Source organism: Lottia gigantea (genome assembly GCF_000327385.1).
Source record: "Lottia gigantea unplaced genomic scaffold LOTGIsca_113, whole genome shotgun sequence".
NCBI lineage: Eukaryota > Metazoa > Mollusca > Gastropoda > Lottiidae > Lottia > Lottia gigantea.
The window spans coordinates 274504-292720 of record NW_008707077.1 but is presented as its reverse complement, the minus strand read 5'-3'; the positions used below and the strand labels follow the sequence as shown (position 1 = coordinate 292720).

The 18217-nt window shown below is 30.1% G+C and overlaps 2 protein-coding genes across 2 annotated transcripts; one reads left to right on the top strand and one right to left on the bottom strand.

Annotated features, from left to right (window-relative positions):
* Window positions 1–2418: 2418 nt before the first annotated feature.
* LOTGIDRAFT_137312 (hypothetical protein) lies at window positions 2419–5072 on the bottom strand (the record flags this gene model as incomplete). The annotated part of the gene is made up of 7 exons (XM_009047519.1): window positions 2419–2622; window positions 2877–2922; window positions 3225–3342; window positions 3575–3608; window positions 3889–3994; window positions 4555–4663; window positions 4973–5072. 7 exons carry the CDS (start codon window positions 5070–5072, stop codon window positions 2419–2421), a joined length of 717 nt encoding a protein of 238 aa, XP_009045767.1.
* A 2167-nt stretch (window positions 5073–7239) lies between these two features.
* On the top strand, window positions 7240–11220 carry LOTGIDRAFT_237651 (hypothetical protein; the record flags this gene model as incomplete). The annotated part of the gene is made up of 4 exons (XM_009047518.1): window positions 7240–9681; window positions 9909–9963; window positions 10205–10313; window positions 10701–11220. 4 exons carry the CDS (start codon window positions 7240–7242, stop codon window positions 10930–10932), a joined length of 2838 nt encoding a protein of 945 aa, XP_009045766.1. The 3' UTR covers window positions 10933–11220.
* Window positions 11221–18217: the final 6997 nt, after the last annotated feature.

Below are 18217 nucleotides of genomic sequence, written 5' to 3'. Positions count from 1 at the left end.
AACATTGTAAATATATCATCTTGATCTAACATTATAAACTATATCATCTTGATCTAACATTGTAAAATATATCATCTTGATCTAACATTATAAACTATATCATCTTGATCTAACATTGTACAATATATCATCTTGATCTAACATTGTAAAATATATCATCTTGATCTAACATTATAAACTATATCATCTTGATCTAACATTATAAACTATATCATCTTGATCTAGCATTGTAAAATATATCATCTTGATCTAACATTGTAAAATATATCATCTTGATCTAGCATTGTAAACTATATCATCTTGATATAGCATTGTAAAAGATGTCATCTTGATCTTACATTGTACAATATATCATCTTGATCTAACATTGTAAAATATATCATCTTGATCTAACATTATAAACTATATCATCTTGATCTAGCATTGTAAAATATATCATCTTGATCTAACATTGTAAAATATATCATCTTGATCTAACATTGTAAAATATATCAACTTGATCTAACATTGTAAAATATGTCAGGGTGTTTCAAATGGTAAAATGATACAATGTGTAAATTTGTCTCAAATATAACATCTTGGTCAAATGTGGCAATATTGTTTCCCGCATGATAAAAAACTGAAGAGCTTTGGTAGTATTCGTAAGGAGACGAAATGCTATAAACTAGACACAAGAAATGGTATTTGGCAGTTGAAAAACGAGACATGTTATATTGTACACCACCCGTGTAATATTGTTTTGGAATTTGGACAAATGCACAATAGACAGGTTATTTTGGCATGTGGCACATTATTGTAGTTTGTGCATATGTACTGGTATATTGTAACGTTTCCAGAATATGGTATTGAGACAGAAAGCATGCTATATTGTTGGTAGCTTGTACAGCAGACATGTTATCTTTACAATATATCCTAGATTGAGCATGGAACAATTGTGGGCGAATCAGTGGCCAGTAAATAAGATTTGAATGTGGCACTACCATCTTCAGTTCTTTGTAATATCTTGACCATAGTGCACACATGTTGAGTTTTTCACCTCAAAAAATGAATCTAAACCCACATAAAACGACCTGATACGCAAATGGTCGCAAATGAGTCTTTAATGATAAGATAGCTTCAGTGTGCACAGGGTTTTACACTGTGAATTGTTACCAGATATACTATATTGTAAATTGGGATCACATTATTTAGGACTCTTGTATCTAACCTGTGAAAGGTGATCTGTCTGGTTTTAGTAGTATATACGATAAATAACACTATTTTTAACAACCATATAAATTTATTATTTACATCCAAAAAATTAATCAAAATTATTACAAATAACTCCTATATTACAATACATGTTTTAAATCATGTTACATCACCAAATAATCATGATTTTATGATCCATTACAATAATGACAAAATGTTGATACTACAACCCTCTTAATCACAATTTTTTTTAATTTACAATAATAAGTTGATCAATGATACATCTGCTCCCATAAAAGCATAATCAAGAACAGTTCATTTTATTTTTTAGGTAAAATAAGTTATATAAACTATATAGACTGAACTTACACTGTGTTGAAAACTACTTAAACAACCCTAAAACGAATTGGACTGGACTTGATCATATCATAACTATCTCGACAATGGTGGCGCTCGATTAGAGAGTTCTGAACAGGTTGCATCTGTTCCCATTTTGCCCCCAATCGAACAGTATGAAAGTCATGTCACATTCAAAATTTTCCCCTCTATTTTTTCTCCACCCTTTCGAATTCTGTCTGCAACTACTATTTATTCGGAATGCTTTCTGAACTCTATTCCAACATGTTCTGTTGATTTCATAAATCCTGAATGTGCAGAACTCACCTCTCTTAATAACAAATTTCACAGTTTCAATCTGAATTTATTAGGCCTACTTAAAATAATAAATCATATAAACTAAATTAAACCCTTCTCCAAACTGAAAGACAATGAAAATACTTTGACAAACATTAACACCCATAGTTTAATAAAGATTTTATATTTTTGATTGAAAGTTTAGGGTTTTATTACAGATTTATATACAGAACCCAGAATAAAATATAATTAATCAGATCTCAATATATGATCATTGAACCCAGAACCAAATTCAAGAAACACATAATTGGAAATAGAAACACAAGATCTTGTATGGAATATTTTCAAAAAGTATTAATTAATCTTGTTAAGATGGTTTACAAATTACAAATGTTTCAACAACTTATAGTGACAAAAAAGAAATTCCAATCATAGAAACACTAAAAAAAAACAGCATTATGTTGTTTTATGCGACATAATTTTATATTGACAAAATTACAAAAAATGCAGAATTGGAAAACAAGTACGAATTCAGAGCTATATTGAGTTAATTTAGAGTTAGATATCCTCTACCATCTGTGACAAATCTTAGATCTAGTTATTTCTCTGGCCAACAAGGCGTAGAATGTGTAAAAACAAATTGATGATATCTAGATATAGGTTGATAGAGGCCATAATGTACTCCTCTGGTGATAATTTATGCATGATAAGATGAGTATCAAAAATAATAAACATTGAAAATAAGATAGCACCACCAATAGCTATCATTTTATCCATAAATTCTGTATGGAAGAAAATCTGTAAAATAAAACAGAGCAAAAGCTTTCATTACAGTATACTTTTCTTTTGTCATGGATTCTTCATTTATGGTCTGAGACAATTTTTTTTACAAACTGTGTTTAATTGGTTGAAAAATTTAACTGCAATGCTTTAATTTCATCAAATCATAGTGTAGTAACTTTTAGTCCTATGTGGTATTGTATAGAGTCATTGCAACCAGCTCTCTGGTTACTTTTACAAATTCCAAAAGATAAAGGAATGTAACTATTTACCTGTAAGAATCCTGCCAAAATCAAAATCCACAAAAAGGCAAATAATCTGAAAAAATAAAGGCAAATTTCACTGAAAAACATTGAATATTAGACATTTGCTATTCATTTGTTTTGTTGCTTCTATGCTTAGTAATTATTCCCTGTAAAGGGCCATGAGAATATAAATAAAAGCCTTTGTTGAAGTATTACTGTACAATATCAAGAACATTTGTAAATTTGAGATAAGGTACCGGTACAGGTAATAGACAGTCAAATTTTCTGAAAATATTCCACCAAACAGATAGCTGGAATTGAGCTCTATCAAATGGAATTTTTTTTAAGCAGACTATATGCCTTTGAAATACATACCCAGCTCCCCATGAACTAAAATCTCTTTTACTCTGGAAGGTATACATGGTTAATGCTGCTGTTACTCCAAATGTTAACATTGCTGCTTCAATAACTGAGGACACTGTATACATGGTCACTGTAAGACATCAAGATAATGGATAAAGAAATTTGCCATTCTGCATGGATCACCTTTGTACTTCAACATTGAGAGCAGTCATATTCTTAATTTTCATAGCAGGTTGAGCTTTGTAGAAGCAGAAGAATCTCAGAAGTTTTTTTAATATTTAGCCAATATGTAAGTGTAGGTGCATACAATCTGGGAGAAGAAGATCAAATCACATTGAATTTAATTTTGAGTAATAACTTACCAACAACTGCGATGGAATATGATTCAACAATTGTCTGAAAGAAATACAAGAAATTTTTGAAAGAAGTGAGGGAAAAATTTGGAATGGTTATCTTAAAATATCACAAATCAGTCAATTTAACTTTAAACTTTAAATTTCAATACATGTCATGTAGTAATCCAGTTTACATATTGCCACTTTTCTTTTTCTATATTGCTAAAATTATCAATTTTTTTGCTGCGAAAAGAGCCTATAGACATCCTATTTTATGGCACAATTGCTTCAAAATGCTTATAAATATATATCTAATACAAAATATTGAAATAAAAACTTACAAAAGCTCCTAGTAAAATATAATTCCAAGGTGTTTCTTTTCGTTTCCACATCAAAGCAAATAACAGAGCAAAAGTACAAATTAAGGCAACCATCATCATCCATGGGCTTGAATAAGAAAATATTATGTATCTTACATATTGCTGTTTAATTATTTTAGAATTTCAAAGTATATTCATAATAAACACAAGTTTTAAATATAAACCAGAAGGTTACCAGCTTTTGAGTATTAGTAACTTGAATCTTGTAAATGATGATCTTCAGCCAGGTTGAAAACAAGTCATTCATATCTTTATTTCTCAAGTCATTGCGGTTATAATGTTGATATTGGTTTTTGCAGTCTTGAATTTAAATAATTTTTAAAAAAGGTTTAACAGTCTGCATTATGTCTCCTGAAATTTTACTGTTAATTCAGCTGGAGATTACCCATACCCCTGCAATGGCTAGAAAACCTATTTTGAATTCTGTTAAGTACAACTGCACTATATGTTTATATATATGTATGTAATATTTGTAATTCTTGAATAAATATTGTTTAAAAAAAAACTGCACTTATACTTCATAATCAATTTTGATAGATCAGAGAAGACAAAACTAATGAAATACTCTAGTATGATCTATTTTAGGATACATTTGTACTTCAGATGGTGATAACATATAAATAGTACCTTTTATGTATAAAATCTCTCAAACCTTCATGACCCATGAAAATGGCACAAACTACAGTAGTTAAAAACAGTTGAGCTGACAAAATACCATACACCTTCCTCAAAAATCCTAAAATATACAGAAAACAAAAAAATATTTTTTATTAAACTAATTATTATTATTTATTTTTATATTAAAATGGAATAAAGCAAAAAGTTCAAGTACAATAAATATACATACTTCTGAAATAAGTCCAAGTGGAAGAAGTTCATAGCAATATCATAGTTGTGTCAAAAACAAAATTCAATATCTAAAATTCCTAAGGAAGAGAAAAACTTGTTTCCAGTTTTGGATAGAAGGCAACCTGCACTAGTCAGTTTGCTAAACAAATAATTAGTCCCAAGCAGAATAGGACAATAATAAAAGATAAATACTAACCCATACGAATGTAAATGTGTGCCCCAGCCACATTGGATCCATACATAAAATCATCTACAATAGAACTTTTATCACCAGGCTTCAGATTAATTTCATCCATTAGTGGATTTTTACTCTGTCCTGAAGTTGCCATATCTATTTGTTAAAGAAGGAAACCTGAAAAAAAGGGATTTTGAAAAAAATATCAGCTTTCGTCTTGTTAATCAATTTCATGGCACTCTTTTCTGATCAGTTAACTGAATCTAATATATAGAGTGAAAGCTTTATAGATAACTGAGACAGGTTCAATGAAAGAAGTTTTAGCAATGTTTCGTTCAATGACAAGAATCTAGTTTTTTCCTCTCAAAATAGCACTGAGTAGGATTGAATGGTGTTTAAATAATAAAAACCTGTACAAGCAAAACAATTCCGTCAATGAAAAATCTCGTCCAAATTAGAGACTTAAAAAAGGCTTTCACACAAAAAAGATTACTAACACTTATGAAACAAAACCTGATGGTTTACTAAATATGAAATTGTCATTAAAACTTTCAGGCCCTTATTATTATGAATCTCAATATCAATGAGCCCAGTTTTGTACTATATGTGTGCATGCCAAACACATTTATTCCCTACTCCAGTCTCGGGATGTCTATTTACAATAACTATGGCAGAATATCTTAAAGGAACATTCTTTTTACCAATCATACTTTAGTCTCAGAAACTGGAATTTTTTAGCTAAGCCAATCACCATCGAAATTTGAGAATTCCAGAATTGTCCAGAATTATCCGCGTTTGAATGTCAAAATGACTTGTCATTTTAAAATACTCTGTAATAAAAAGCCATATAGCAAAAGTGAGTAAAATTTCTAGTTTATTTTTGAAGGAATTATGCGGTTTTCGTACATCTCTCTAGTACTTCTGTTCTGTTCTGTTCTGTTCTGATAATTAGATAAAGTAAATCCTAGAATCTTAATATATTAAGATAAGGAAAACGAAACTAAAAGGGCATAATTCCAAGGTGACAAGCAAAATCATCAATATTTGATTTGTAGAACACTACAAGTAGATCTACAACAATGACAGAAGCCTTGAAATTGATCATTAGAAAAACGTCCAAACATTTTGTTTACATACTTATCATCAATAGCAAATGATATTTTCTAAAAATGAAGACTTACAAAACAAAATATTGTTAATATTACGTGGATAAAAAATTTATTTCCGATTTCGTTATTTATATGAGTTGCCTCCCCTTTTTAAACGGTGTAGGGTTTTTAAATCATGAACACTAAACTTCATAAACAAACATATTACAAGCAGTCCAGTGTGAAAAATCTACTGGTGCTCTTGACTTTTCTATAATCTAAAACAGTAATGATCAAATTTCAATTTTAGTGGAACCATAGGTGGTGGAACTCAAAATAAAAAGTTTATTAAAGTTTTAGTAATTTCATATGTGGACTTTTTTTTTATGTATCATCAAAATTTACACCTTAAGAATTTTCGACCTTGACCCTTATAATTAATGGAATCTCGTAAATCCAAAATAATGCTAAATTGTACTGTAAACCAGCTAATATTTGGTGTTTCAACTGATAAGCTTCATTTTCCTACATGTAAGTTGAAATCCCAGCATAAAACAATTCTGTCTCTAAATTTTGGTTGAATTTTTATTCTGCCTAAATCTAAAACTCAAGGATTTGTGTCGGAAACACTGGTTGTTGTCATTCCATTTCGCCGTTTTTCGACATTTGTCAAGTTCTGACTGTTAGTATTTATTAATCTTGGTTAGTACTCTGGAACTGGTAGTCATTTATATGCATGTGTAACAGTATAGGATAATTTAGTTTAGGTGGTATGTCATAGAGGATATTTTAGTGTATACCGAATACCAGTCATCTCGGTGACATGTCAACTCAGAGACAGTTAACCCTGGTAGACAAAGTGAGTTAACTCGGGGGGGGCAACATTCCGATCATATTTATTATTATTTATGTCTCCGAGTTGAAAGTAGCTGGTGAGAGTCATTGTGTCGTACTTCAATATCAATACCTTGAATTATGTATTTCAATCCTTCATGTCAAATTTTCTCCCTTAGATTATACTTATATATATATTCAGATTGGCTATAAAATCATGATTTTGTGTATTTTAAGTTATGGTATCTCCGAAATAGAAAAAAATAACCACACTATTACTAGTACTAGTCTGTCGATGTATTTCATCATATCACACTATCAAAACAGAGCAAAAATAACATCTAAATCGCAAGTTCTTCACATAAGATGAGCAATTCATATCAAAATATTCAAGACGACGCTAGTGATGTTGTTATAATTGGGGAATCACCTGGTTTCAAGATACAACCATCTCAAGTCAGTTACCAACCATCACCTCAACAATACCAAACTCCAAACTACCAAGGTAACAATAATAATTTCCAAGGCAACAATAATAATTATCAAAGTAATAATAATAGTTTCCAAACCAGCAGTCAGAATTTCCAAGGTCAGAATTATAACCAACAAAACTTTCAAGCATTAAATAATGTAACTCCACAGAAAAATCGTGGTTATGCTAATATAAACGTATCCCCAAGTATTCAAGGTCAAGGATATAATCAGTTCACGTCACCACCTCGGCAACAGAATTATCGAGCTGCATCTCCTCGTTTCCAATCACCAGGAAGGGGAGGGCATCAGCAATTCAACTTATCACCAAGACAACAGAACCCTCGACCTTTATTAAGTGCTCAGCAGTTACATGAAATTTTAAACAGCCCTAAAGGCAAGAGGTTGACACAACAGCAAAGAAATTACTTAATTCAACAGCAAGCATTGAGAGAAAAACAACTACAACAAGCAGCAACACCTCCAAGATCTGTTGCTCCCCCAAGACAAACAACTCCAGTTGCCGTACGTTATCAGATTAATAATTCACCTAGTTATACAGCACCATTGGAGAGAAGACCAAGTCAGGAAACAAACTTTGTGCCTCCAGTTGCTGATCCATTTAAAAATTTGCCCCGGGAACCTGTCACAATTGATCTGGTTGAACCTGACCGAGAGCAAGAGAATCAGAGCGTTACATCACCCCCTTTATCAATGGAAAGTTCTGATAATGCTAGTGGTAACTTGATGTCAACACTTGATGACCTCAATAGGGAGAAACAAGAAGAGCTCAATGCAGTTTTTGCTGAGACAAATACCGATATAGAAACGGATACAGCTGATGAAAATGGAAATCCAAATGATATTAATGTTTTGAATCCTGCAAATGATACTATAAATAATCGGCAATCTCCAGACCTAACAACAATGCCATTAAGGCAACCTTCAACAGAATCAGTAGTTCCCAAGATTATGGAAGAAATCATGATTGCAAAGCAAGAAAAAACAGATTCTGATGGGGAAACTGAAGATGTTTTGCCCAAATTAGGAGATAAAATAGATGATACACCATCTGTTTCAGATATTGCAATGGATAATACTGAAAAGAACAAAGATGGAGGTGTTCTTAGTGATGCAAGTAACAGCTCTAACAATCAAGATGTGGTTAAGAAGCGAGGGAGACCAAAAAAGACACCATTTCCGTTTGTTGATGAATCTGATCCTGGCATAAGGGCTTTGATTGAAAACGGTCTAGATGACCCTTACTCTCCCGAGGTTGATGCTGATGATGATGAAGACTACTGCCCAAAACCCAAAAAACGTAGATCCAAAGTTCATAGCAAACCTCTTGTAAGGCCATCAAGTACTGAGACAGCAAATACAACGTCTGACAGTGGTATTGGAACATCTGTTAGCTCAAATGACCATGCTGATGATGCTCAAGCTTTTGGGTTGGATGTGCCTGCAAGTGATCGACAACTTCGTGTAAAACTAACTCAAGTTTTATCCACCCAAATACCAGAAACTGTAACAGATAATAATAATCCACCAGATGGAAGTAAAGAAAATTCTGATGGTGAACCGTTAGCTAAAATTAAGCCATTGATCTTGAGACTTCATCATCAAAAGTTTTCAGAGGATCGCAGATTCAAGACCTTTAAAAATCTTTCTACAAGTGTTCGAAAAGCCAAGTTGCATGCTAAACGCTCAAAGAAGAAATTATTGTCTCCAGAAAAGGTTCAAAGTGAAGGTTTGCAAGATGCAAATGTAACTGAAGTTCCAATGAATGAAGACCAAAGTAACCTTGAAACAAGGTCAGACACTACTGTAAAGAAACCATTGAGGGAAAAAAGAGGGCGTAAAAAGATCCAAACTAAACCTGTGACAGTTAAAAGGGGAAGAGGAAGACCTAGACTCAGAAAAGCATCCCCTCAGAAGAAGAAGGATTTAACTAATGATTCTTCTGTAGCTGTTAGCCATCCCACAGGTTTGGTTTGGCTCTCAAAAGAAACAAAAAATAAAAATTTGAAATCAGACACTACAAGGGAACCTTGTACTGAAGAAATTACATCACTGCCTTCTAAATATCCATCTCGAAGCTTAACACCACAAGCAAGGTCTGAAATTTCACTACCACCTCCAGTCTTACCTTCAGAACTTCACTTACTGCCATCAATTGTAGCACCACAAGAGAATCCTCCAGATATAAGTGTAGCTTATGTAGATCAGAAACCACTGGCTTCAACCAGTAAGCTTGACGAGGAACCCATCAGTCCACCTGTATATGATTCTACAAGTCGAAGACCATCAGAATGTTCTAGTACAAGATCTTCAAAGGTTTGTTATATTTAGAGTTTTTAATCACAATAAGCTATAATATTCAATTGATGTTTTGAAGATTTCAAATTGCTATAGATAAAACTTGATTTCTACTACCGGTACTTGATCGTTCATAGCGGTTACATTGTAATGATCATCAAGTCTATTTGTATCCATTCCCTTTTATTGTTAGCTGGTTAGTAATATGTAATTATTTGATATAATTAATACCTGACTATTTTTAGAAACACAATAAGAAGAAGGCCAATAACAATGGAGTGGCAAAGGAAATAGAAGCTGGTAAGTCACAGACTGACTGATTGATTGGTAGGGTTGAAAAAGAAGTCAAGGGTTAAGTGAAAAGTAGGCTATTAGAAACAAGTTTATCAGTAGTATTTTGAATTTTTAGACAAATTTTACCATCCCTATAATTTCTCTTATGGTAGTCAAATCTTCCACAGAATGACAAGTTGACAATATATTTCAATGATTTCTTCTATGGTTACAATAAATACATTTATTTTGTTTCCTTTTCTATTAGTGGTTTCTGGTCTATTTGGTGAAAGTTTTATGAATATGTCAGAATCTTCTGGATATACTGTAAATATAACATTTGATGTGGAGAAGAAACCTCCTTTTCCTTGTGACAGGTAAACCTTGTTATACATCACCTGTATTGCATGTTCATATTGAAATATAACTTTTCTTTAAATTTCACAAAAACTAGGTGCCAATTAATCTAAAGATCATAAAAATCTTAGAGTTGCAAATTTTTGTGAAAACCTCTTTATGATAAATTCACTCTTACAAGTGCTGGCAAGTGAGATTTTTTGTAAGACAGATCCCTAGCTTTATAATAGAGCCTAGCTTTATAATAGAGCCTAGCTTTATAATAGAGCCTAGCTTTATAATAGAGCCTAGCTTTATAATAGAGCCTAGCTTTATAATAGAGCCTAGCTTTATAATAGAGCCTAGCTTTATAATAGAGCCTAGCTTTATAATGACTATATTATTTAAAGATAAAATGTATATTTCAGCAATGGAACTCAAGCTAAAAGTGAAAAAACAGAAGAGAGTGGAACTAAAAATTTACGAGAAAGGAAACAAAATTTGGAAAAATGTAACCCAAACTTTTTTACCAATAGTGAACTGTGTGCAATTTTACAGAAACGTATCACAAATCATCCAGGAATTGGTTCTGACTTGAAAGCTGCATATAGTGACAGTATACAACACGTCCAAAGACTCTTAGATGGCAATTCAAAATGATATTTTTTAAAGCATTTAGTAAGCTTACTATTTCATGATGGTTGTTGGTTTCTGTGTGAGAGTTAACTAAGGATACATGATGTAAGAGGATTCAGATGTATAAATTAGGAAGCCATTGCTCTGGAAAGTCGAGAAGGAAATTCTAGTTCAAGTCTATCGTCAGTGAACTTGTATCATTAACGAGGTTGTTGCTTTCAGTTTTCTCTGTTGGAAATCTCAAGTTCTGGATATAATGGATCTCCAGCCAGACATGACTGGTAAATCTGGCTGAATAGAGTAATCTATGGGAACAAAATGATTGAGATTACAATAATTTTAATATTGTTTTGTGGAAGTCTAAGGATGCTAAGAAAAAGATATTCATGTATTATGCCATTGATTATGCAATGAGGACAATGTGCAAGGGATTCTGTTCAATGATAACATGCTGTAACAAGGTTTGCTGGCTGAATTAAAAAAAAAACATCTAGTAGGGCTTGGTCAATAAATCAAGGCCCTATGTTCTGTTTACAAAAAAAAAAGAGTGCACTATTGCTGTCCAGCAAATTGGAGACTCCATCATTGCCTGTCTTGAAACACTATTAAAAGGAATAAATGTATACCAAATTATAAAACTTTCAAATAATGCACATATAGGCCTTCAAATGTATATGAAACTTCTCAATTTGATAAAGCATAATTCTTGCTGTACACATCATTTTTTCTGTAACAGACTATGGATATTCAACCCAAAAGAATATTGGGCTTTGCTTTATGTTGTGATTTGGAATAATGAATGCATTTGTTTTCATATTGATGTTTTGTTGGCTTAATAGCACTTTGTGTACAATTGCAGAAAGAAAAAAATATTTTTAGAATGATAATCATTGGAAGATGCCATAACATTACAAATGGCATTAAAATTCACTTGATAACATTGCACAGCTTTGATTTTTGATTGATTTATATGAACGAATTCTGGCATAATTTATGCCTTTTCTTTATGATATTATGCTGATTTTTGATAAAATTTCAAGCTTATTCTACTTTTATTCAGTTGATAAATGAAAATCATTTGTTTTTTGAATCATGATCACATTCAATTTGTTTATTTGTTGTGTTTTTTATATGTTTTTGTAATTTGTAATACTGGCCATTATAAATGGATATTGTTAAGATATAGACACTATACACAACTTAAAGAGTAAAAGGAATCATTGTGTTTGGTACCTAGCTACTGTATTTTAAAGCAGGGTCATAACTACATCAAATAGACTCTACCTAGTTACGGCAGTTTTATCAATATTTACAAATTGAAGGAAAGAATGTGACGATTTCTCACACCATATCTATCAGAAATGTTATCTGTTAAAATTTTTCAATAAAAAACCCAAAAACTAACAGATAAATGCAGGCCTTAGTTTTATTTTCATATTTCATATGTATTTTGTACAACATTTCTACTGCAATATTCTGTTCTTTACCATGCTTATAATAGATATATTGACTACATATCGGTTCAGATTATTTTTATTTAAGAGATATTGTCAGTGCTAACTTGTATAATCATACAATCTATATAGGAGGCTAGTTTCAGATAGCAGTTTATAATCATTTGTTCATTTTATTCTTATCCTGATGTAATTTCTCAAATTTTGCATTTTTGTATTTATAGTACCACTTTGCATTTATGATCATTGTTTCATTGAAAATCATAATCTAAATACAAGTTTATCTGTTTTATATTAAAGATATACTTCCTCATAGGATGACCAAAAGATTAAAATTTTAAAACTTAGTTAAAATGATATTTGTTCTTTAATGGACCTACCTAGTGTTATAACTATACAACAAAATCTCTCTATAATCTAATAAATCTATAAAAGTAAGTGATAATTCATTAAACTTTTGAATAACTAGTAATTTTGAAACATGCTTAGAAGCTTTTCAATAATTATTTAGTTTAATGGGTATATCGTCTTACATAGAGATTATATTCTTGAGTCATGACACCCAGTAAATCCGACTGATTAATACACTTGTTAATCATTAAAGATTTTAAATTTTATGTCCATTCTAAGAGGTAGTATCTTTTCTTATCTGCAGGCATCCTAAAACTCTTATTTCGGGTGCTCAAAACAACACAGAACTGCCAGTATCAAGCTACTGTATCTCTGTCAAAATATCTCAAAACAATGTAAAATGTTTATTAATGAAACAAATACAAATAAAGCACAAATATGTGAACACTCAAAAAATACTGGAATTTCATAATGTCATGGATTTCAAATAAATTTAGGAATGTTATAAAAAGAGAAAAATAATTGTCTAATTAACAATAATAATTTTGAAAATTTGAACTCTTCAAAATTAATACTTGTAATGCTAAAGTTTTCTTTATATCTTTAAAATTGTTTGGTCAATATGATCGAAAAATTATTGAGAATTTATTAGATACAGTCTTAATGTACTCTTGTTGTGAATTGGAAATTTTACAATTAAAATCATTAAGTAAATTAAGAATTTTAAGAAATAGAGAAAGCAAAAACATTCAAAACAATTATTTAAAATAAATTGATTTAAAAGAAAAACACAACATTTAATACTAAATACATGTTAAAGATTACATCAAAGGAAGACAAATTGTCTTTAAGTACATGAAAACCATATTTTACTAAAATATTCATGCCTTAAGACAATAAATGATAAGATCTAATTCATACAGACCATATCGAACTTGAAACCACAATGCTGGTTTAACAAACAATAAATTTCCATGTTCACTGTTCATTTTATTATGCTTGATTCAATGTAACATAGCATTCTGTCAAGTGTTCATTATCAACAAAACAATATTATATTCACTTCATATATTATAATTAAAAAACAAATATTAATCACAACATAAATAATAATAAACAACATATATATATAAACAAAGGTTTAACTAAGAGAATATGAGGACTAGACTATAGGCAATATCATTTCAAAACAATTATAATGTAATTTTCTAAAGTAACTTTCCTAAAAAAAAATTTGAGATACCTTTTAAGCCTAAATAGTAAGATATTTATGGTAAGTCATACAAAATATAAATTTCACAATTTTAATGTTCACTTTCTCCCAACTGAAGAAACTCTCAGTGGAGCTTTCTCAATATTCACCATGTATCACAACCTCAAATTTCTCTGAACATATTAGGATTATTATAATATATATAAATAATATTATAAATAAAGCTCACAATTAAACAAACAAGATTGCATTATTACTTAAATACTTACACTCAGGATGACCAAAAAATTGAAATTTTTAAACTCGGCCATCAGTGGACTTAACTGGTATCAAAACTATATAACAGAATCTATAATACAACAAATTTATAAAACTAAGTAATTTTGAAACATGCTTAGAATACCATTTTATATAGAGATTCTATTCTTTAGTCATGACACTTGATAAGTCCAACTGATGAATATATACACTTGTTGACAATGTTTGAAACTTTCATGTCCGTTCCAAGTGGTTGTATCTTTTTAAAAATCAAACTGAGTAGATAAGTGAATTATTTGATTTCAATATTACCTAAGTGGTTAATAAAGTAAAATGAAATAAGTTGAAGTTAGAGGAAACATAGTAATGTATAGTCTAGAGAAGATATTCCACATCCCCTGTCAATTCATAAACATAAACAAGTCATATAATATTCAAGTACTTTAAGTAATAATCAACACTATATAAGTTTAGTCTGTTTAGTTCCAATTGTATTAAAGTGGACTTTGTGTTTATGTCTTGAATGAACACAATTATCTTAGCTTGATTACACAACAACAAAATACTTTTAATTATGGACAATAGTGGTGCAATATTTTTCAAATATTATAATCCTTCTTAAAACTTCAAATAAATATCTTTCAAAATGAAAAAGAACTCATGAATATAGCAACAACTGATTATTATGATAAAAGAATAATAAAACACAACATCACAATAATATAAGGAATGTGGTTTATACAACAGACTTATAGATTTATAAATGATAATAAATTGTTAGGAGTTGGAATAGTTGAGTACTGGGAAATGGATAATGTTCTAATGTATATTACATTTAGAATAAAAAGTTCCTAGAAAATCAATTATATTGACATAAAACCAGGATTGCTTTCAAATTAAATAAAGGGATACATCCTTTTAACAATTCACTTATTTTTGTTGAATTGTAGAACCAAGTGTCAGATTTTAATTACAAAAGGCTTTGGAGAGCTGCTCAATTAGCTAGTAAAAGCAAATATTTAGAAAAATTTTTTAGTCTCTATTAATGATACATTAGACATAAACATCTTGTACAGTAGAAAACCAGTGGTTGGTAATTTAATATAACAAAGTTGAATGTGAAATAACACAGTATGATACATTAGACATAAACATCTTATAGAATAGATACCAGTGGTTGGTATTTTAATATACATACATTAGACATAAACATCTTATAGAATAGATACCAGTGGTTGGTATTTTAATATACATACATTAGACATAAACATCTTATAGAATAGATACCAGTTGTTGGTATTTTAATATAAGAAGTTGAATGTGAAATAACACATTATGATACATTAGACATAAACATCCTTCACAACAGAAACCAGTTGTTGGTATTTTAATATACATACATTGGACATAAACATCTTATAGAATAGATACCAGTGGTTGGTATTTTAATATAAGAAGTTGAATGTGAAATAACACATTATGATACATTAGACATAAACATCTTATAGAATAGATACCAGTAGTTGGTATTTTAATATACATACATTGGACATAAACATCTTATAGAATAGATACCAGTAGTTGGTATTTTAATATAAGAAGTTGAATGTGAAATAACACAGTATGATACATTAGACATAAACATCCTTCACAACAGAAACCAGTGGTTGGTATTTTAATATACATACATTAGACATAAAGATCTTATAGAATAGATACCAGTGGTTGGTATTTTAATGTAACAATGTTAAATAAAACGTGACAATTTTTAGTCCAATCCGAGCTATTTAAGCACTTTATACAAGATGGTACAGCTTATGTTAAATTCAGTGGTACCTTCTCATTCATTCTTACAGCTACAAACGGGTTTTCATCATCCTACAAAGAGAACAGAAAACTAATTAAAATATTATAAGTCAAATGGGGTACTTCAATCATTGATTCAAGAAATCAGAGAGAAGAAACTTGAAAAATCACAGTATGAAAAAACTGGGAAAATCAAAGTATGAAAAAACTTGGAAAATCACAGCATGATAAACTTGAATAATCAAAGTATGATAAAACTTGGAAAATCACAGTATGATAATACTTGGAAAATTGAGTATGATGAACTGGAATAATCACAACTAGGAAAATTGAGTATGATAAAACTGGGAAAATCACATTAGATACAACTGGGAAAATAACAGTATGATAATACTCGGAAAACCATAGTATGATAATACTTGGAAAACCATAGTATGATAATGCTTGAAAAATTACTGTATGATAAAACTTGAAAAATAACAGTAAAATAATACTTGGAAAATTCCAGTATGATAAAACTGGGAAAATCCCGTTATGATAATATTGATAATACTTGAAACCACAGAATGATAATACTTGGAAAATAACAGTATGATAAAACTGGTAAATTTGAGTATCGCAAAACTTGGAAAATAACAGTATGATAAAACTGGTAAAATTAAGTATGATAAAACTGGTAAAATTGAGTGTGATATTACATAAAAAATTACAATATGATAAAACTCTGAAAATCACAGATAATGTTGGGAAAAAATATGAGAAAATCACATTTCTGGTAAAAAGTAAAATCAGTTTTATATACTGAGATTATCAGTAATAATATATAATATAAACAATTAGTTTATTCATGAAAGGTCTGTCTATTAATATGTAGTATAAAGAAAATGATATAAACAAGAAATCAACCAGAAATATTGCATTCATCAAAGCTGTTAATAAAACTAAAACAAAAGCTTTAACAGGAACAAATACTCGGAATACAGCCTTCTAAATAGTTTCTTAACCAGTTAATAGTGTCCAATTTTACCTGCCAGAGCAATAGTGTTTTTGCAAGAAAAATAATCAGGCGTCTTATTCTCGAAAACTTCTCCATGTAAAAATCCAGATTTAAATAAATATAATTATCTGATTGGATTATATAACTAAAATTGAAATACTATCAGAAAAGATTGTGTTTATTATCACAGTGATCTTAAGATATATGACCTATTTATTCCAAAAATTACCTGAACTAAAAATTTAGATATTTGATCATGATTTCCCTATATTTTGCTATTATCATAACTGTTTCTAGATCTCATAAAATTGGCAATTGGAAGAAAAAAAACCAAAATGATTAAGATGTTTTCTACACATTTATTTATTAATATTTACTTTTTTGATATGTGCAATGTGTAAATTTCTGGTCTTAATATTGAATCTTAAAAGCAATACATGCAGATAAAATTGAGTTCAATCGGCTGTTACAGAAAGAATTAGATAGCTATATCCCTAGAAAACTTGCTTCCATAAAATCTTCAATAAATTCAATGTTGTTAAAGATCTGTAAATAAAAAGATGTTAACCATTCCGAAATACAGAAGGTATAAAAGTCAGGAGCACCGTTCATGCTGTCATAATTGATCTAGGATTTAATTGAAATTACTTATCAGATGAAAAAAACATGAACATTCTAAATTGATGAATACTTGACTGTTATTTTCTTCAGATCAATGACAGAATAAATGGTATTCATTGAAAACAATGCCATATAATTCTATCATAACATTAGAAAGATAGCTTGCCAGGCAAGGTAATATACGTCCACTGGCAGCTTTGATTTTAAATAGAATTATTTGGAAGTACAATAACAATCACCAGTATGAAATAGTCATCCACTTCTTTTGAACTTCTGATACTGAACAGTATTACCAAGTTTTGACAAAATCTGGCAACAATCGAGCCTTCAAGTCAGTATAATTAAGATTAGACCCAATCTTCGTCGTGTTTTTTTTTATTAGTTTTTATTATTAGAATAGCCACTTCAGACTAGGGTCTAACAACCGAACTCTTGAACATTCAACTAAAGAACCTTTTGACCTAACCTGCTTTAACCAATCAAATTCTCCAACGTTGGCATTTTGTGAGAGATGGAAGGAATTTGATTGGTTAAAGTAGATGTCATCAGATTATATCAAAAGGTTATCAGGTTGCAAATGTTTAAGAGTGCAGTCACAAAACCCTACTC